General features: G+C 32.1%; 1 protein-coding gene across 1 annotated transcript in view; it reads left to right on the top strand.

The window, feature by feature from the left end:
* The window catches only part of LOC127736563 (uncharacterized), a 33469-nt gene extending 21535 nt beyond the window's left edge, over positions 1–11934 (top strand). The window contains exons 6-9 of the mRNA XM_052247136.1: positions 1525–1565; positions 2463–2645; positions 4044–4180; positions 8001–11934. Coding sequence (XP_052103096.1) covers positions 1525–1565; positions 2463–2645; positions 4044–4180; positions 8001–8213 — 574 coding nt within the window. The 3' untranslated portion in view covers positions 8214–11934. The remainder of the gene's footprint in view (positions 1–1524; positions 1566–2462; positions 2646–4043; positions 4181–8000) is intronic.
* The last annotated feature ends 10159 nt before the right edge of the window (positions 11935–22093 follow it).

The following is a 22093-nucleotide window of genomic DNA, read 5'->3' as shown; positions in this document are numbered from 1 at the left end:
GCTTAAGATTATTATGTTAAGTAAAATAAACAGCCACTCTAGATTCATAGTTTTTAGGATTATTTTGTATTAATTTATAAATAAACGAACAAAATCATGCAGTGAAATATCATTATGAACGGACAAGCCCTGTATGGGCCCGTGAACAATACTACTAAGCACACCAAAATTTGTATTCACAGAAAAAGGGTCATCTGACTCAAAATATAGTCACGTAGTAAATTTAAGTTTTGTAGTGAGATAAAAATTAAAGATGACACTCCGTACATTTTACGAACACCATCACGACGTTTCTGTGTCTTAACTAACTAACGACATTTCACCACGTTTTAGATTGTGGCTTACCATCTACGTCGTCTGGTCTGCTATGCTAGCTATCATTGCCGTAAACATTTTGCCAGCAACGCTACCTGTATAACTTAGTTTGTAACTCGACACCATGGTTGACAGACACATAGTAGAATATTTACCAATAATATAGTCACCAGTGTATAATTAACCATTTATAAATACTGTTATTTATGGGACTAACACACCCGTCCGGTAAAAATAATATCCATTTGAAGAACAATTTACACATCTCCCAAAACTGCAGACATTATTCATCTCATTTTTCCGATGTTTGTTTTCCACAGGAAAGAATAGTTTTACATAGGTAGTTGTCACATCGTGTAAAAACCGTAATATTGTAAATTTACGTTTTTTACTTAATGGATACTATTATAGTTTTAATTAATGGGTGTTTTCGTAAAGGCCTTGTTATAGGTCTGTTGTAATGACTGAGGGTGTCTGCAATCGCACGAGGCAACGCCGAGGGCATTACAGCCTCCAGGGCCATTATCACTGACCGAGGACAAATGACAGGGTCTATTGAAAACACTAATTTGTTTTACACTTTTATTAACCATACCGTCAATGTGTAATGTTTAACCAAGCCAGATCAGTTTTTGTGGTAAATTGACTATATATTTATTTAATTATACTAAATGCAATGTTAAAAAGAAACTTTTAAAGTGATGTGATGGAATAACATGTAAATGCAAATATAGCTGACGTGTATTGTTGCCTTTTTCAACGCAATTTATGGCATACAAAATACAATATTTTTTAATTCATTCAGGATTTTAAATCTCAGAATTAAATAAATTGATACACACCATTGAATGTATTATGTAATTATTTACTTGACAACTGGGTCAAATAAGATGATAAGTCATGATTTTAGGAGCTTTCAATTTCTTGATGTTTCTTTAAGTTTTCCCCAGAAATGTATTTGAATTGATAACACTGAAAATCAATAATGGCCCTGCTTTTTTCATATTGGCCCTGTTTTTTCATAATAACCTTATTTTTCATAATGGCCCTGTATTAATATCCTGTTAGTCTATTATGGACCGGTTTTGCTTTTATTAATAAAGGAGCATATTCATACACAGTGCACTAAACTGGTTAATAATCTAGCGTCAAGAATTAATTTTTTCTTCTGCTGCACACGAATTTATATATTTCATACTGTAAATCTAGGAACAACTTGACATTGACCTCAAGAGAAGCGGGTGACGAAGGTAACTTTCTTTATATTTTTCACAGCAATTTTGTAGTTAGAGAAATTTTTCGAAATGCTATGTGTTTATACTCAATTCATATTATGTCATTGTTTTAATTCCCTCCTCTCAACCTATTCTAATTTATAAAAATTGTCTCGTTGATTTAAATTGGTAGAATGGAAACACCTTCATTTTATCTCTGGTAGATAGTTGTCTCATCGGCCATTATACGACATCATTATTTTCTATTAATACTTCAATACGAAAATCACAGTACCATTTTAAATCAGCAATAGAATTTTAAAATATATAATCCTGTACAGAAATGAATAAATTGTATAATCACTTCGTACATTATATAACAGAACACTTCCGATACAGTTTCATAAATGCATGTTTAATCAAATTATTATAATAATTCAGTTTAAGAAACTAGATTTCTTGTTTTGTTATATTAATTCTTATCAACACCTTTCTTTATATTGCGAATACTATTAATGCCTATCATTTTGTTTCAAATGGCATGTAGCTCTGCTTATAAAATATGGAAATATTTGCTATTTTCTTACTAGTTACTTAATTATTTAAACATTTGATTCTTAATTATAATTTATCTATGTTGGTATGAATTATATATTTCTTTTGTTCTTGTGTTGAATATCTTAGATTTAGTCCCTTATTATAAAATCTTTTGAGAAGTGTTTTTCATTTTGTTCTTTGATGAATTGGTTAAATTTAAATATGCAGCTGAAGGACGCCTCCGGGTGCGGGAATTTCTCGCTGCATTGAAGACCTGTTGGTGACCTTCTGCTGTTGTCTGTTCTATGGTCGGGTTGTTGTCTCTTTGACACATTCCCCATTTCCATTCTCAATTTTATTTAGGATTACCAATGCATTAGTACATGTATGTTCCAGATGGTCTGAAAATCAATGAACTTTATGAATCGGCTGGTGATGACTTCAATCGATGCAAAGAACCGGGAGATGTCTATGCAGTTGTTGATAAATCCAATAGGGAAAAGTCCAATGCAAAGCAAAATACTCACGAAACTGCCCTGTATGCTGAAGTGTGTAAAAGAACAGATGCGCCAATCAAAGGTTATATTTTGATATGTTTCCATTATGAATAAGGTTCTGTATTACGAATGAAGAAAAATGTGAACGTCAACTATTGCCTACCATTGTGAAGACCAAGTACAGTCCTGAAGCTGGTGAAATAATCTATAAAAAATTACTTATCTTTTGAGTAATACTAAGCAGCGTTTCAGAAAAATAAGGTTAAAGTTTATTTCTATCTGACAGAAAAACAAGTACATTTATACTTCAGAAAAGGTATAAAAAGTACTCTCGTAATTTAAACATATCGGGGACATTATTTGGTTCCATATATTAAAGCTGTTGTACAAAGTGGTTGTCATGGAATTAATTTTATGTGTACATCCATTCTGGCTGATTGTATTCACTTGAAGCAGAATCCATTCAAAATTTGAACAATGACAAACATAAATTTTACAGTTTCCGGTCGCGGTTTATTTAATATTTCCTCTCACTCAAGATCAATAACCCACAGTTCAGCAAGTAATGCATCTTATATATTGACGTAAGCTCGAAGTACTACTTAAACCACTTCATACTTATTTTTTTTTCTAATTCGTTTTGAATCCACATAAGGAATTGCCTGTACCAAGTTGAAAATAGGACAGTTGTCATTCATTTATTTGATGTGTTTGAGCTTTTGATTTTGCTATTTGATAAGGGACTTTCCGTTTTGTGTTTTCCTTGGAATTCGTAAATTTTGCTCTTTTACTTTTTTGTGTAATTGTCTGATATTGGTGCTGAATTTAGAAGTATTAAAAGCAGACGATTCACAATCGGGAATTTCCAAATTTTAGGTACTGTCATACCAACTGTGCAACCGTATGATCTATACACATACTAAATTTGATGGTTGATCTTTTTTGTATAGACTTCTTGATATACAAAACAATATAAAACTCTTTAAAATAATTCGCAGCTTCCAAAAAGTCATGCCGGTCTTCTTCAGCGGGACTTTATTTATGGTATAGTAACACCGCTTACCTTCTTATGAACAAAGTCATCGTTCCATATAAGTCAAATAATGCATAATGATATGGTTGTCTTGTCGTTGAACACACCTTATGTTGTCTGAATTGCCAAAAGAAATACGTCCTTATTTATGGCATAAACTCGTTCTGACGAAAAGAAAGTTAAAAACAGGAGATGCGAAAGATACTAATTTAAAGAGATATTCAAACTCAGAAGTCAAAACTTAATTGAAAATATCATAGACAAAAAGAAAAACGACCAAACGACAAACATGAGTTACATTAACAGAAATAAAGACTGATCAACAAGAAATATCGACAATTGAAAAAAGAAGAAATAAGAATCATTGTTTTTAAAGTCAAAGTAACTATTATGATTTAAATTTAAATTCAAACTCATTTTAACTTAAATGATTTTTGTATGATACAGCAACAGTAGGCTGTAATCCTGAAAGCAAGAAGAAACTGAAAACAAACAAAAAGGGAAAAACCAAAATCGAAATAAAAAGAAATGACGATGTTTACGAAAATGTAGGTGAAGTAAACCACAGACAGGTAGCTTCACAAGTAAGTTTAATTAATATACGCCGCACATTTGAATACATTCCCTTTTCAGAAACAATGAGGCTTTGAAATGTCTATCATCTCTTCGGGATAAGTTTGTTGTTATTCCTGCGGACAGAGCTTCAAATAATAGTGTCTTTGTATGTAAATCGTATTACTACGAATGTCTTGTAAAAGAGTAAGGAATAAATGAGCACCCAGGTAATCCCACATACAAAGACATATCATTTGACAAGGATGAGATTTTGGCGAATCATAAGTCCTTCATGGCTTCAATGAACATTACATTGAACAACAAATCGGAGGACTTACCTTGTTTGTATTGGATACCTAAGCTTCACAAAATTCCGTACAAACAAAATTACATAGCCGGTTCATCTGCATGTTCCACTAAAGAATTTTCCATTAGATTGACTAAAATTCTGTGCGCAGTGTTTAGTTTAGTTTATATATATAGTTTAATCATATTTCATTTGCTTAAATATATAAATAGGATGAGACACAAGTTAATCAAACTTGTATAATTATAGTCTTCTCCCATGAACAATTTATAACCATAGAATACTTACAAAGCATGGATGCAAACAATACATAATATATATATATATATATATATATATACATTTGAATTGTGGAAAGATGATGGGTGATGATGTGTAGTGAATGGTTGTACACAATATGCATGTATTTGCACTTTAATATGTTATATTACACAATAAGAAACCTCTTAGACTCTTTAATAAATTCATATACAGTCATTCTTTACAATTCTTTCATTTTCAACATTAGTTAAAGACGTAGTGAAAGAGGGTCTTCAGAAATAATGTAAAACTGTTTACTCGCGTAGTGGTATTAACCATATGTGGATTCTTAAAAATTCTAATGAAATTCTGGATAATTTAAATCTCGATCTTTTTCTGAAATACGTTCAATCAAAACTTTTGATTTTTCAATCCTGTATACCACCATTCCCCATGTGAAACTGAAAAATCACCTAAAAGAATTAATCCACAATGCCTTTCAACATAAAAATGGTAGCATACGCTATAAATTTATTACTTTGGGGTACCATAAGGCATATTTTGTTAACAGTGAACAAAAGGGTAAATGATGCTACACAGAGGGACAAGTGATCAGTATGCTGGAGCTTCTTATCGACAATATATTTGTTGAATTTGGATGTAGAAATTTCAACTAATTGTCGGCTTTCCTATAGGAACGAACTGTGCGCCTCTCCTCGCCGATCTCTTCCTTTTTTCATTGAATTAAAGTTCCTTTAGACACTTGTCAAAAACAAGAAGATCAAAGAAGACAGTTTATTTAATTTCACTTTAAGATATATTGATGATGTTCTTTCCATTAACAATCCCCACTTTTCTGATTTGGATTCCATTAATATATCCCCTAGACCTAGAAATTAAAGAAACAACAAACACGGCTTTCTCCTCCTCATTTTCAGACTCATACCTCGAATTTGACATACACAATCATCTCAGTACCAGAATCTATGACAAACGAGACGATTTTAATTTAGAAATTATCGATTTCCCTCACCTTAGTAGCAATATACCAACTTCACCGGCATATGGGATATACATTTCCCAACTTATTCGGTATTGAAGAGCTTGCAGCTTCTACTCAGACTTTGTAAATCGTCAGCAGTGTCTGAGCAGAAAGTTGATGAACCAGGGGTATGTCAAAGAACGTCTCGTCTCATTGGAAGGTACCAAGACCTTGTTAATAAATATTGCGTATCAGCATCACACATAATACAAGACTGTCTTGAAGTAAAGATTTTGCGTACTGACGTTGTTTATCATCTTAATACGTGTTATAGTGTTTTTTATTTGTCTTTATTAATATTACTTTTACTGTTTGTTCTGTTTTTGGTGATATCCATTTGACGAGGCTCTATACTAAAACATCCCGTCATTGTGTTGTTTGTATTATCTTTCATATTTGCCTTGTCCGTGTGACTTTTAATGTCTCTTTGAAACATATGACGTTGCTCTGTACTTAAACATTCCGCTATTGTGTTATTGTTCTATTATAAATTTTGTAGTCTGGTCTTTCATATTTGCTCATGCTTTGCCTATATGCCCTTTTGTGTTTCTTTTATACATAATGACGTGGCTCTTTTTTTAGAAGAAAAACACAATAAGCATAGACAAGCGGCAAGAAGGGAATGTAAACTTGTAATTTGCATTCTGCAAAGGATATGCCTAAACAACTAAATAAAATTGAGAATGGAAATGGGGAATGTGTCAAAGAGACAACAACCCGACCATAGAGCAGACAACAGCCGAAGGCCACCAATGGGTCTTCAATGCAGCGAGAAACTCCCGCACCCGGAGGCGTCCTTCAGCTGGCCCTTAAACAAATATGTATACTATTTCAGTGATAATGGACGTCATACTAAACTCCACATTATACACAAGAAACTAAAATTAAAAATGATACAAGACTAACAAAGGCCAGAGGCTCCTGACTTGGGACAGGCGCAAAAATGCGGCGGGGTTAAACATGTTTTTGAGATCTCAACCCTCCCCCTATACCTCTAGCCAATGTAGAAAAAACAAACGTACAACAGTACGCACAGTAAATCTCAGTTTAAGAAAAGTCTGAGTCCGATGTCAGAATAGGAAACAAAAGAAAATAAACAAAATGACAATAATACATAAATAACAACAGACTACTAGCAGTTACTGACATGCCAGCTCCAGACCTCAATTAAACTGATTGAAAGATTATGTTTTCATCATATGAAGACTATAATATTTTCATACTTTGAACGAAAAAATTATTTTATATCTCTACCTGTGTGACGTTTACATTCTGACGTCAAACGCACGATTCTACGTTTGAGTCAATGTTGGTCTAGCCATTTGGCCCCAGTACTTAAAGATTTTTATAGGTGGACTGGCATACATAGATAAAATTCAAAGATGGGAAAGCGATGGGTGACGTTGTTAGGTTTGATATATGCTTTTTTGTGCTTCTTTGTTAAATATTTTTTGGTTTTTGTTGTGTTTCACGTCCTGTCAATTTTGTTTGCACTATTCTCGTATGCATGTGGCGTGGCTCTGTGCTTATAAAGCCAGTTATTGTGCTATTGTAAATCTTGTTTGTTGCTTTGTGCTTTGTTTATATGCCTTTTTATGTTTCTTCGTTACATATATGACGTAGCTCTGTACTTATACGTCCCGTCATTGTGTTATTGTACTATGGCAAATTTATACCATTTTGTGCTTCTTTGTTACATATTTGTTTATTTTTGTAGTGATTAAGATTATAAAACATTGCTGACTGCTGTATATTTGACATTTTTACCTGTTATGTCTTTGTTTTGTTCACGCATCGTTGTCAATATGATGGAATTTGATGCGACTGTCATACAAGTGAGAGGTTTAGCTAGCTTTAAAACCAGGTTCATTCCACCATTTTCTACATAAAGAATGCCTGTACCAAGTCAGGAATATGACAGTTGTTATCCATTTGTTTGATGTGTTTGAGCTTTTGATTTTGCCATTTAATTATGGACTTTCTGTTATGAATTTTCCTCGGAGTTCAGTATTTTTGTGATTTTACTTTTTGAATTATTTGAGAATTAACCAATCAATTGCTGTTTAAGCTATGATGTATATAAAATTTATATCATATGTGAATACTTACGATCAGATTTTGAAAAGAAATATGCATAAATGAAATATTAAGATTTTTGAAATAATGATCAATAAAGCCGTTCAGTTTTGTCATTATGGATTGCAAATACATCATATTTGAATTTATCTTGATCATCATGTCTTGTTTCTGTTTACAATAGAACAAGAACAAAGATGGTCTTGTATACGCCGACCTTGTTTTCAACGATGATGGAGGGAGAAGATTTGTAATTCGGGGTATAGAACATAAAACAGATTATGCTGATGTAGATTTGAGTATCAAGGTAGACCCACTGCCAAGTGATGAAAGCGACGAGGAGGATGAACAAGTAAATAAAAGTTCCGAGGAGTTCAGGAACCAAAATAATTTGTGAATATATGTCGGTTATGAAAACAATCCTCAATCTGTTTTTTATGTAATTGTATTGGCTAATTATAATATATTTTCTAATGAAAGAAACAAGACTTGCAAACTATTTAGTTTAAGTTATTAAACAATTTAAGAATTAAAAAAAAACATAAATTAAATTTATTCAGCTAAAGGATAGATTATTTTTTATAGAATTTTGTTGACAACAAGAAAGACGATACTTTTAAACCTTTATTGGTAAAGAACGATAATGTTTAATAACATAAAATCAAAAAAAAAAATTGGACAAACAGATTATGAACCCCTATCCCATACAATACAATGCACTTCTCCGTTCTATATACTAGTTCAATAAAAACTAAAAATAATTTAATTAACACAAAGGGACGCATATCTTATCAAACTCAATGAAGCTCGAAGTTAAAAAAATAGCTCTGGGGAGCTTGTTTGACGCTGTGTCATTGATGTGGTTGTACATGTAGAGAGCATTTAGAGTTTGGGTAAATAATTCAATTGCACGGAATGAGAGTGCTCCATTTTTTTATCGGCATCATAGTATTTTTCTATTACATTCATCAAAGAGCAAACTATTTTAAAGATCCTTGTTCAGAACGTTCAAAATTTTTCCTTACTATAATTATCTGATAGTGTTGGTAATTTGCTTGTTTTTTGTGTATTTTAACCAGTATTCAACTAGACGTATTAACAGTTTAACCAATGTATTTTAAATCACCAATGACCATAACTAAGCACTATATATACGGTATTTGGTTTACTGATATGGCATATTTTGCGTTTATTTTGGATCTTTTTGACACTGAGAAAACGGTTCTCAGCTGTCTCTACATTATTGCATCCATTTCAAAACAAATAGCATGTTGTGTCACTACACATTTTTACTGATAATTTATCGGAAATGTTTCAAATATTTGTTAAGTGTCTCCTTAGATTATTGCGTTGTCACTAACTGTACATTAATGTTTTTTCTTTGACAAACATTGAGACATGAACCATGTCCATTGATATTGGACCAGAGATTGGACCTTCCAAACAGAATATAATCGTCCACAATATTTTTAAGAACGATCCAAAAATAAATTCTTAGGGAAGCCGATGAAATAAAGGTTATTTAAGGTGTGCGGCGACGATAGATCCGATATGTTACTCATGGTATCTCTGGGAAATGTCATTAATAATTCACACTTCTAACACTATATTATTTGTAAACGGGTTCGTATTCATAAATATATCATATATCTACTATATCGAATTATCCAATTTAATAAACATCTAGATCACTAGAGAAACAGACAATTTAGAATACTAGTAATGCAGTTCTGCAAATGTAACAGAAAATTAAAACATGCCGGGAAGAAATGACACACTATCTTATAAAAGCGTTTATCTCGGTGTTGAAAGATAAACGATACTTTCATGACTGTTGTAGTTACGTCAACATTAACATAACGGCATAAAACCATACAGTAACGTGACAAATAACAACGTCCAAAGCTGTTCATATGGATGAAAGCGTTCGACCAAGTCTAAAATATAATAGTTTTTTTTTCCCAAATTTTCCGTTTGTTGAGGTAGTCTTTAAATTTGTTTAAATCTGTCAGTTTTTGTGGAAGTCAAACTTTGAATTTATCATTGAATTTTACTGAATCTATATTATAAATATAATTATAATATCTTAAATATTGTGCCAAAATCTTAAATAAGTTGACACTAATATACATTCTAACTTACTTACTATTGTAAATTTTCTTATTCAATAATTTAGTGCATGTAAATGTCTTTATTAGCTAACAATATTAGTTTTTGCATAGAGCAAGTTATGTTTTGAACGACTGTTTGTGACTTCAATGGTGATTTTTGTCGAGCCTTCGACTTTTGTCGAAAAAGCGAGACATAGCGATCCTACATTCCGTCGTCGGCGTCGTCGTAGTCGGCGGCGGTAGTGTCCACAAATATTCACTCCGTGGTTAAAATTTTGAAATTTTAATAACTTTCTTAAACTATCCCGAATTTCTACCAAACTTGGACAGAAGCTTGTTTATGATCATAAGATAGTATTAAGAAATAAATTTTGTAAAACAAATTCCTGTTTAACCGTATTTTACTTATAAATGGACTAAGTTTTTCTGACAGTTAACATAACATTCACTCTGTGGTTAAAGTTTTTAGAATTTGAATAAATTTCTTAAACTATCCTGGAGTTCTACCATACTTGGACAGAAGCTTGTTTATGGTCATAAGATAGAACATGTATCCAAAAGTAAATTTTGCAAAAAGAAAATCCTGTTTATCCGTATTTTACTTATAAATGGACTTAGTTTTTCTGTCAGCTAACATAACATTCACTCTGAGGTTAAAGTTTTTAAAACTTTCTTAAACTATCCTGGATTTCTACCAAACTTGGACAAAAGCTTGTTTATGATCAGAAGATGGTAACCAGAAGTAAATTTGCATACCAAATACTAATTTACAAAATATATAAATTTGAAAAAATATATTTCCTGTTTTTCCGTATATAACTTATAAAGTAGGCGAGACACTGGGTTCCGCGGAACCCTTACAATTTTTTTAAATAAGTGTAGTAATATTTATTGTATCAATGAATAAATTGATGCAACAAAATCCAAAGAATTTAAAGGCAATATGGAATGGCCTTAATTGACCTTTTCGGTATATATTTGTATTGGTTCAAAATTCATTGTTTTAAAATAATTGAAAAAATATTGTCATTCAGAATGGAACCAACTATTTTTCACATTTTGCTGTTATTTTTTTTTTTTTTTTTTTTTATAAAGGTGTAATACCACCATTGATTTCCCCCTATTTGTCTTTGTTAAATTTGCACTTTTCAAAAAATTGTGCAGAATTTATCTTTGTTTCAAATAAAGAAATACTTGGCATGAGTGAAGTTTTATCCTGTCCAGTACTATAGAAAAAATTTCACATAACATTTCATTGCATATAAGAAAATAACCATCACTGGAAGTTAACCAATCAAATTTCTCCCCTTATTTAATCTGTGTACAAGATTTAGTAACCATGTAACCTCAAGTTTACAAAATATTCTATAGAAACCCCAAATAAAAAAATAATGGTGCTTTGAAATACTAAAGACATATGTTTATGACAAAGAAATGTTTTACTGCAATAAAATGTAGGATTAATAACCTACAACTGTCAAATGCAAGGGAATATTTTTTTCGACCTATTTTCGTATACCGATGTGATGTACCATGATTCGGTGGTATTACACCTATATATTCTGAAACAGAGGAGGGGCGACAACTATGTGCTGTGTGAAAAAATTGTCGAGTCACATGGTACGATTTCAGCTTCCGTATGACAATTTAATTGTTTTCAAATGTACTCTATTGGATTCATTAAACATTTAGCAAGTTTTCTCATAGACAGATTGAATGATCACCAAGAATGACTTTTACATAAAATATCTAAAAATGTTTGCTTGTTGTTGGTAAATTATATGATTAAGGATTATATCTATAATAGCGGGAGTTGGTATTCGATCTCTGTTAAAATACATGGCACAGTGTTTTGTTAATATTTCGTTAATTCGACATTGATAACAGTTAAAGAATATTGTGGATGGAATCGAGTTCTATGAATTAAACAAACATCAGAAAAATATGATGGAAGCATTACAATTTAATATTTCAACGCCGAAAAAGAGTATATGAATGAGGACTACAAAATTGAGTATAAAACCATTATATATTTATTTATATAAATGATCACATTAAAAGTATGTTGAATAATTTGTTTGCAATACAAAAACAAATCCTTAGTACAAGAGATCATAGTGTGTTTAGGTACAAGTTTCACTGTTCAGCGCCGTTTTAAATGTACATTAGATTTACGAAACACTACATATTATGAGGAACAATCACAGAAATAATTGTCACCAGTATAACAATTCAGTAATGTGCACAGTGTTAATAGTAACACGGAAAAAGTATCAAACAATAAGTTCCACTTGTACGGTACTGTATTTTTTTAAACACCAAAATAGTGTGCTATTGTAATTTACATACTAGTGCAGGACTGTGATTGACTGTGTGTGTCGTCTCCTAAATTCCAAAAATCGACAAAAGAGGGTTAATCGCATCTTCCCTGGCCACGGGTTATGATCAACTCCCCTCCTCTTCATCATTGGCAGATTAAGCCAACATTTGTGATAACAATATTGCGCCATCTATGGTTGATTAAAGTCACGCCCATTCCGAATACATTATTCTTGACTAATGGTAGCACTTGGATCTCTTCAGTGTGGAGGTGAAAACATGGTAGCGTCTAGAGTTTACAAACTTGGTGAAGCAGGACACGAAAATAAACGTTGACATTCCAACATTTGTGCAAGAAATATACACATGAACTTCTATCATATAATTATAAAAAAGAAGATGTTGTATGATTGCAAATGAGACAACTCTCCACAAGAGACCAAATGACACAGAACTTCACTGATTAATAACTATAGATCACCGCACGGCCTTCAACAATGAGTAAAGCCCATACCGCATAGTCATTTGATTAAGAACATTTAAATTGTCACTAAATAATGACATATGTTTTTTGTGGGTTTTTTTTTTTGGGGGGGGGGGGGGGTAAACTTTAAGACTTGTTGCACAATCAGCACGTGACAATTGTTTACCTACAGTTTCGACATTTACACGTGATCATGACTTTGTTATAGGCGCATTTTGATAGGATGCAGCCAGTTACGACTGCAATCAATGAAAATCATTACCTCGTGGATACGAAATTCTCGTTTAATCCGCCGAGGGTGGTGAGGAGGGGAGTATATCGTAACCATTGGAGAGCGAAGATGGGTTTATCGCGACCCTTGGATATTATGCAATGTGGCAATAATTATAGGCAGTGGCTCCGGACAAATAGTCAAAAATGTCTATTCTTCCGGCAAGCCGGACAAATAGCACGTTCACGATATTTTGCTATTTGTCCGGCCAAAAATATAATGATGAAGATATAACGTTTTTAAGGAGATAAATAAAGGCTGGGTTGTTATGAGAAATATTGTCTAACATCGTATTATGAGGGAAAAAAATCATTGAAATGAAAAGAGAAAAAAACAAACTCGGTGGCTGATTTGATCACCGATCGGACTTTTATATTATTACTTATACAGACTCAGCTCGAAGGTCTAGTTGATGCTCATAACGTATCATGCTAAAGTTCTGAATATGCATGTAAAAGTGACCAATGGAATAAACATAACATCTTCTATCGAATTGGGACTGCGATTTTTTATTGAAAATGTTCGGTGATTTTTTCCTCATAGGAATTAGAGAAAGAGGTTTGCACGTGTAACCTGCCCCAAAAGTAAGACTGTGATTAACGATAGAACAAAATTAGAAAACAATATTTATTAGATAAAACAGCTTAAAAAGGGGGGGTTACCCCAACCCTGGTATCCTATTCCCAGTCCAGGTATATCTGTAATTTCAGTGCATGTTCATATATCTCAAAGTTTGTAGAACTTATAAATAGTCCATCCAAGCATATTTGATTAAGTAATTTATCCGAATGCGTTTTGCCTCCATGGGGTAAATCACCAATTTCAGTTTGATTTTAGGCTTTATTTATATCGGTTAACATGTAAAATGCTATTGTTCTGGAGTCACTCCTATAGAAATTTGTTTTAAAGCAATCTCGTTCTCTCTGGTTTGCTTTATGACATCTTTAAATATAAATCACGAGCTCCAATTCTCAAAACGTCCATTGCATACGCGCGTTTGTTATCCGACACCTCATCCGGGACAATTTTAGCGCCACATGGCAATTTTATTGATATTGAAGATTTGCGCAACCGCAAACGGATGGCCGGACAAATAGAGATTTTTAACTATTCGTCCGGCTAGCCGGACGAATAGAAACTCCGAAAATTATATAAAGTAGACATAAAGTCAAAATAAGTTCTGCGAAACAAAACATAAATGAATCGGTTATCGGACGACACGAGACTCAGAGTGTGTTTGTTATAAAAATACACATAATAATCATCAAGGAAACAATGCTTATAATAAGCTTAGTCCCTTACAAATAGCACAGAATAATAAAATTAACTTTCTCTATTGTGTTTTAAAGTTTCCAAATACGAAAAATACAGTACCGAGCTTCTTGCCTGAAGCTAAACATGTGTGAAGATAAGAGTAAGGGTGAGTCCGATTACGAATAAAGACAAAATTTCCGAGATTACAAAAAAAAATCAAAAATATGTAGCATTACAAATATGTCAATCAAGAATAGCACTTTTTATGAAAAAAAGTATCTTCTTTTACAGAAAATGAACTCATTTGTTATATGTTTCTTTTTAGTACTTCTGGTTACCGGAAATATAGAAAATATTGAATTATCCTGTTTTATGCTATCTTACGGGACTTTTTACTTTTCTCATGCCTGTCGTTGGCGAACTGTAAGTTCCGTCTGAAATACATGTGGCTGTTCAACCGCAATAGAATATAATTTAAATATGGTTGCGTTTATACTTCAATCTTACAATACCCCGGCCAACAAAAAGTATTGAGGCTCACGAGATGCTGGAGGAGTTATTAAGACTTTTTGAACTGATTATGGTATAATTCATGATTTGTGACATTGTTAATGAAAATGGACGGCATTGAGCCAAAATCAGCTACATAAGCAGATCCATCGGTTGGAATCTTCACAAACAAATTTTTATTTTGATCATACGCCTGTAATGTTGAGTGTTTGAGTGGTAGTAAAGTCAGATATCTAGAAAACGAACTTAGATCAAGGACAGCAGGGAAAATTCAGTTGTGCTTTAAAAGTGATGCATTCTGGAAAATTTATTTCTTTAAAATCGAGAGACAATTCAAATGTTAATCAATTAACAAAATTTTACAAAAAGATTATTGTTTTATCTCAGATGTTCCGACGATAAAACTTGCCTTCTAGAATTACCGCACTATCCTGTTTTTCATTGAAATGCCTATAAAAAAAACATGCTACTCCTGGGCCGTTCAAAAAAAGGGATTACTACACAATGTACATGTAATTGATTGAACAAGTTGATGCAGTAAACAGCTATATCCGTGAAACCAATATATTACATTGTAAGTTACAATTATCACCGATTTATATCCTCTGAGTATCTCAAATTATTCAGGCTTTAATGCAGTCTATTTGTGCCAATTCACAGATTCTGAGTAACCTCAATCTGGCAAGAGCTGGACAAGGATGAATTCCGTCAATTAAAACGTTATAAAATGTGTATGTGTATCTGGGGTCATTGCCCTAGCGTTTCCTACAAATCTGAATTTCGCAATTAAATTTCGGTGACACATCTCTTTATTTTTATAATGGCAGTTAAAATTTGAAGGCACCAGAGTAATGTAATACGATTTTATATGTAGATATAAGAAGATGTGGTATGAGTGCCAATGAGACAACTCTCCATCCAAGTCACAATTTGTAACAGAAAAACAATTATAGGTCAAAGTACGGTCTTTAACACGGAACCTTGACTCACAGCGAACAACAAGTTATAAAGGGTCCCAAAAATGACTTGTGTAAAACCATTCAAACGGAAAAACCAACCTTCTTATCTATATAAAAAACAAACAACTCGACCACATTCGCTATATAAAATATATAAGTTCAATGGTCACGGAAGTCGAATCTAGAGATAAACATTAGACATGTGTTTTTTTTTTATATTATATACACATCAGTTTTGGTTTGTTTTCCGAAAAACACGGTTTAAGTTTTGGATTATCGAATAAGAATACAGCTTAGAATTTTGAACTTTGTTTCAAACTGGCTACAAAAGCAAATAATGATGATAAATTTCTACACATTTGCATTTTATCTTAATTCAAAAAACTCTTATTTCAAAAACAGCACATCAGAATGGAACATCCAATGGTCGACTCCTATTAAACGTCACAGTACCCAAATTGCACCTACAGTATTAGACAAAAATAGCTGTGGAAATCTCTTTGAAACAAAACAATTGATATTTTTACGATTTAATATTACACACATCTCTTTCATCAAACATGTAGGTAAATATTTATAGATTATTACATGGCATTTTCCATATTGGCCCTGGTATCAGCCCTAGACTCCCATATCAAGCCAGAGGGCTTTAGCCCGAGGGCTTGATATGGGTCGTGGGCTGATACCACGGACCATATGGAAAATGACATGTAATAATCTATTTATCACATATTTTCAAGCAAGAGAAAAAAGATAGCATATACCAAATTATGTTTGACATTTTCAACAAAAATTCAAAAAAACATTTAACGAAAAAAATTTAAAAAATGTATCACAGTGAGTTAACAAAGTTCGAATCCCAGTGAGTAAACAAAGTTTTGTGAAAAGTTTAACAAATAATTAACAATAAATATATTAATTCCCAGAATTGTAAATATTAAACGACTTTAAAAAGTGTTACATTTCCAATTAATGCTGACGAAGAATACACCATATCGCTACTATGATTTGGTAATATGTTCCGCTTGAACTTTCGATGTCATACAACAATCGCTTTTTCATTATGACGTCAATTATTTTCTAAATTCTTTATGACGTCCAAATTTTACGGGAACTTTTGTGATTTCCACTGTTGATTTTTTACATTTTTTCTACTACAGCAGATTCGTAAATTTCTAAATTTCTTTTCATTGTGTTCTCATTTTTCATTTCTTTTATGAATTTACATACATCGTCATTTGATCTGTGAGAAACCTCTCCTGATCGTCTAACTGCTTCGGATGACAACTTGTTTACAAATAGTTTTTGATTGACAGGTTACCGGAAGTTAAACTCGGGGGCTCGATATGGATTTCAAGGGCTGATATCGATATTGGCCCCGAGGGCTGATAACCAACCTTGACTTCCGGCTATTATTGGCCATGCAAAAACGTACATATCAGTACAAAATATGTGATAAATATAAATATACACAAAAACTTCACAGTATATATCAATAGATGAAGCATTCACTGGGAAAAGTAAAATCTACGGAAACGTCGCCATGCGACGTTTACAAAAAGTATTTTTTTAAAATAAGGAAATAGTTATATTAAAATCATTCATATCTAAAAAAAAAAATTAAATAAAATAAGCATGGACTAATGTCAAATTGTTCTGAATATTTTAAGAAATAATACAAAACATCTGTTATTCGATTTTTGAGGATGTGCATTTAAGCATGGATTCAAATTTTGGTACTCCGTATTACAGAATCATGGATCGTTTGGAGGTGGTGTCAGCCCTATTTTTCTATGATACAAAATAATTCAAAATTAATTTGGTGTAATTTTATAGAACATTTATAGCATGCTCACACACCCCACGCCCCCACATTGTCACTGGACAAACAAAATCACACCAGATTCCTAAGTTCAAAGACTCATAACTCTACAAAAGTCAACCGATTTCTTATGGATATGCACATTAACATATTATGTCCTTAAAACTACAAAGTTCATGAAATTCTGTTGTGTGGTTTCAGAGGAGTTGCGATTACAAACTGTTGCTGTAGTATGTTCAGGCCGAAATTCTAGGTTCAAAGGGGTATAACTCCTAGAAAAAAATTCAAATATAATAGTTATTTCCTGTTGTGATAGGGTCCTATAAGGGCTTTTAATTATAGACTCCAACTGGTTCAAATACTTTATTATATACCAGGAAAATGTAACTCTGCAAAACAATAGCAAATATCATAAGCAATTTTACAAATGTTACATAGCATTATTAAACACAAGCAATATTAAACACTAGTATGATTAAACACAATCATGATTAACTTGTGTCACAATTACAAATAGCTAATTTAAAAGTACATATCAAAGTTTCGGATTGCATTGCAATCTACACAACCGTACTTCATTTTAGAAAGCGTCAATACGCTTTACAGTTTCAATGTAGAATTATTAAAATGTGCCGAAAGAGAAATAGAATAAAATACAATTTCGTTGCCAATTTGGCTGTGAAAGCAACTATTACAAAATGATCAATCTATAAAAAATAAGGAATTAATCCTTACCAATATGTGGGATTGAGTTATCAAAATCCACTGCCATAAACACTAATACAATTATTCCAGGACACTATATGGTATGTTCTGAAAATAATATACGATTATAAATACCCATGTTCAAAATGAACATTCAAAATACTGTGACAAAGTCTATTCAATTTCAGGCCAATTAAAAATATATAAATTAAGTGATATGTCATCTTGACAGGACAATAAATTAAATTAAACGATTTCAAAAGATACACAAGAATAGCTATATTTACAATAGATGAAATCGTAATAATTCTAAGCTTGTAAATTATGAGATGTACTCTTAAACACTTAGTTACAAAAATGTGAGAATTATTCTTACCAAAATATAGTTCAAAATATATTATCGGAAAGAGCATTACTTTACAAAATGTATAAAACTTACTGTCAAAAATGTCCAAAAAGGTCCAGAATAATAGTCAGGTACAAACAACATCTAACTTCAAAGAAAGTTCCAAATAATATAAACCTCACAATGAAAACCGTAAGCGAAATAGCAAGACAGAGCCAATAGAAAATAATGTACAAATTACCCAATGAATACCACCGAAAAGTCCAATGCGGCAGAACTTAAATGTACTCACTGTACTAACCAATAGTACATGAAAACGTCATACCTGCACTGCAGTACTAACTGTATGGGGTTCAATACAGGATAATCATATGCTTCAATGGTCAATTATTCATTACACCATAGCGGGGACTAAATTTGGAAAACGGAAAGCTATAGCGTAATGAGTTCAGAAAATGTCTTCAAAATATTTTAACAACTTTAGATCAAATTAAATATTTTTAATAATGAAATAATTCGCTGAAATGGAAAATTGGTTAAGTTATAAAAATACAAAGTAAAATATAAAAAGAATACTATAAATCGCTGCCACACTGTCAATATGCACTTCTACATAGTATGTCCTTATTATCTACAAAGTTTCATGAAATTCTATTGTGTGGTTTCAGAGAAGTTGCGATGACAAACTGTTGCAGTAGTACATGTACTATAAGGCCAAAATTCTAAGATAAAGGGGCATAACTCCTCGAAAAATTAAATCGTAATTTACTGTCGATATGCACATCTACATAGTATGTCCTTATTATCTACACAGTTTCGTTAAATTCTGGTGTGTGGTTTCAGAGGAGTTGCAATGACAAACTGTTGCAATAGTATATTTTGGCAAAAATTCTAAGATAAAGGGGCATAATTCCTAGAAAAATTGTTTCAAATTAACAATTATCTGATGTTTCATGCCAAACAGGAATTTAAGTTCATGGTTGCATTTCTTTTTTAAATAACGAAACTTGTTGTTATATCTACCCCTCTCTTTTAGTAACTGTTGAGCAGATATGCGAAATCTTGTTAGACTCTGTCTCCCTTCAAATTTTTAACAATTTAAAAACATTTTCGAAACCATTCAAAAGTAACATAGGTACATTGTTTCCCGTCTGAGTGGTTATTGGGATCCAATCTTTCAACATGGTAATTTCAAGTTTATATTTTTCAATTTATTTAACCTTGTGAGAAGATGTTAGTTCATTATCAATCAGTAAAACAAATTTCTCAGACGACATATAACTCGATAATTTCTTAGACTCTAAAAATCATTGTAAAACAATGTGAAGTTAGTACCAGATTTTTCTAATCCGTAATACTACTTAATCATTGCATAATGATTGATCATATGAATATATTGGAAATCTTCCCAGCTCAGTTTAACAAAGTTAGTACTTTTTGTTTTGGAGCTCTAAGAATAAATTTACAGAATTTAGTATGAAGTTTTTCAGCAGGTTATTTAGAGTAAATATTGTCAAATGAAATCCCATTTCTAAATATCAGCAGATATTAAGTTAGAGGCACCCAGTATCTCACAACTGTATCAAATGATGGGTTTGGTGGTATGATCGGGAGTTGGGAAACGTGGTTAATAAATCGTATGTATACATGAGACAATGTAAATCTTGATTATTTGTCGAAACTGTGTCCTCAGATCTAATCTAAGAGTTCTCAAGTAGGTTGTCAAATTATTTTGATAAAGATCTTAATTATGTTTGGAGTAATGTTATTTTCTTGTTTAACCCTCATGTGTATTGACAAGATATATGTTACGTTTTCATTTACTTTTCCACATGATTTATTAACTTCATACATGTTTTAAATGATGTTGAAAAATGAAGATTTTATCCAAATAGACTTTACAAGTACATCTTAAAAAGCATAAAGTACAACAACAAAAAAAACATCCGTTTTGTGTGTATTATCCAGAGAAATTAGTCTTCAATCTCTGAATATTTTTTGTGTACCCTTCCAGGAAATATTTCATTAGATTTTTTAAACGCCCGTCAAAAATTTGACGGGATGTATTTTGGTATACAAATGTCCGGCGTCCGTCTGTCTGTCCTGCGTCCACATGTCGCACCGTAACTTCAGAGCGACTTATCCAAATTTCATGAAACTTAACATAGTTGTTTCTTATGATGGTCAAACGATCTGTATACTTTTTTGGTGAAAATAAGATTAAAATTTTTTTGAGTTACGGGACTTTGTAACTAAAACAGGGGGGTGTTTTTTTCACATGTTACGCCGTATCTCAAAAACGATTTATGATTATTGCTTGAAACTTTACACACTTCTTATCTATTATAATCTTAAGATCTGTATACTTTTTGGTGATGTTTCAAAGTTTTATTTCAGAGTTTTTGAGTTTTTTGTAATAAAAAAAGGGGGGGGAGGTCACATGTCGCGCCTTATCTCAAAAACGGTTTATGAATATTGCTTAAAACTTTACTCACTTCTTATCTATATTAATCTAAAGATCTGCATTCTTTTTGGTGATGATTCAAAGTTTTATTTTAGAGTTATTGAGTTTTTTGTAATAAAAGGGTGGTTTCCAAATGTCGCGCCTAATCTCAAAAACGATTTATGATTATTGCTTAAAACTTTACTCACTTCTTAGTTGTATTAATCTAAAGATCTGTATACTTTTTGGTGATGATTCAAAATTTTATTTTAGAGTTATTGAGTTTTTTGTAGAAAAAAAGGGGGGGGGGTCACATGTCGCGCCTTATCTCAAAAACGATTTATGATTATTGCTTACAAATGTAAAACTTTACTCACTTCTTATCTATATTAATCTAAAGATCTGCATACTTTTTGGTGATGATTCAAATTTTTATTTTAGAGTTATTGAGTTTTTTGTAATAAAACGACAGTTTCCAAATGTCACGCCGTATCTCAAAAACGATTTATGATTATTGCTTAAAACTTTACTCACTTCTTAGTTGTATTAATGAGGTCATTAATCTAAAGATCTGTATACTTTTTAATGATGATTCAAAATTTTATTTTAGAGTTATTGAGTTTTTTGTAAAAAAAAAAGGGGGGGGGTTACACGTGTCGCGCCGTATCTCAAAAACTATTTTTGATTATTGCATAAAACTTCACACACAAGACGACAAGCGTATCATGCGCTCGTGGCGCAGCTGTTTATTTTGTATTATTGAACTTTCGAAAATTCCTCTTAACAACCGATCAGACAATAGTTTCAAGTTGACTAAATACGTAAAAGTTCACTAAACGATGCTTTATAGTTAGGTGGATACGTTAATCGGTTTTAAAGAGCTAAATTGACAGTGTGTCATCCCTACGATTGCTTCCATTTCTACGATCGAAATATTTAGACGTCGTAATGGGGAAATAATTTTGACGAAGTAGAATTCTGAACAGGAAAACCGAAATGTAGCAATCAAATCTTTCGATATAACCTTATTTTCATTGTACTTCATTTACTAAT

The sequence above is a fragment of the Mytilus californianus genome, unplaced genomic scaffold (genome assembly GCF_021869535.1).
Source record: "Mytilus californianus isolate M0D057914Y unplaced genomic scaffold, xbMytCali1.0.p SCAF_33, whole genome shotgun sequence".
Taxonomy (NCBI): Eukaryota; Metazoa; Mollusca; class Bivalvia; order Mytilida; family Mytilidae; genus Mytilus; species Mytilus californianus.
Note: the sequence above shows the minus strand (reverse complement) of the source record. Positions and strands in the feature narration are given on the sequence as shown.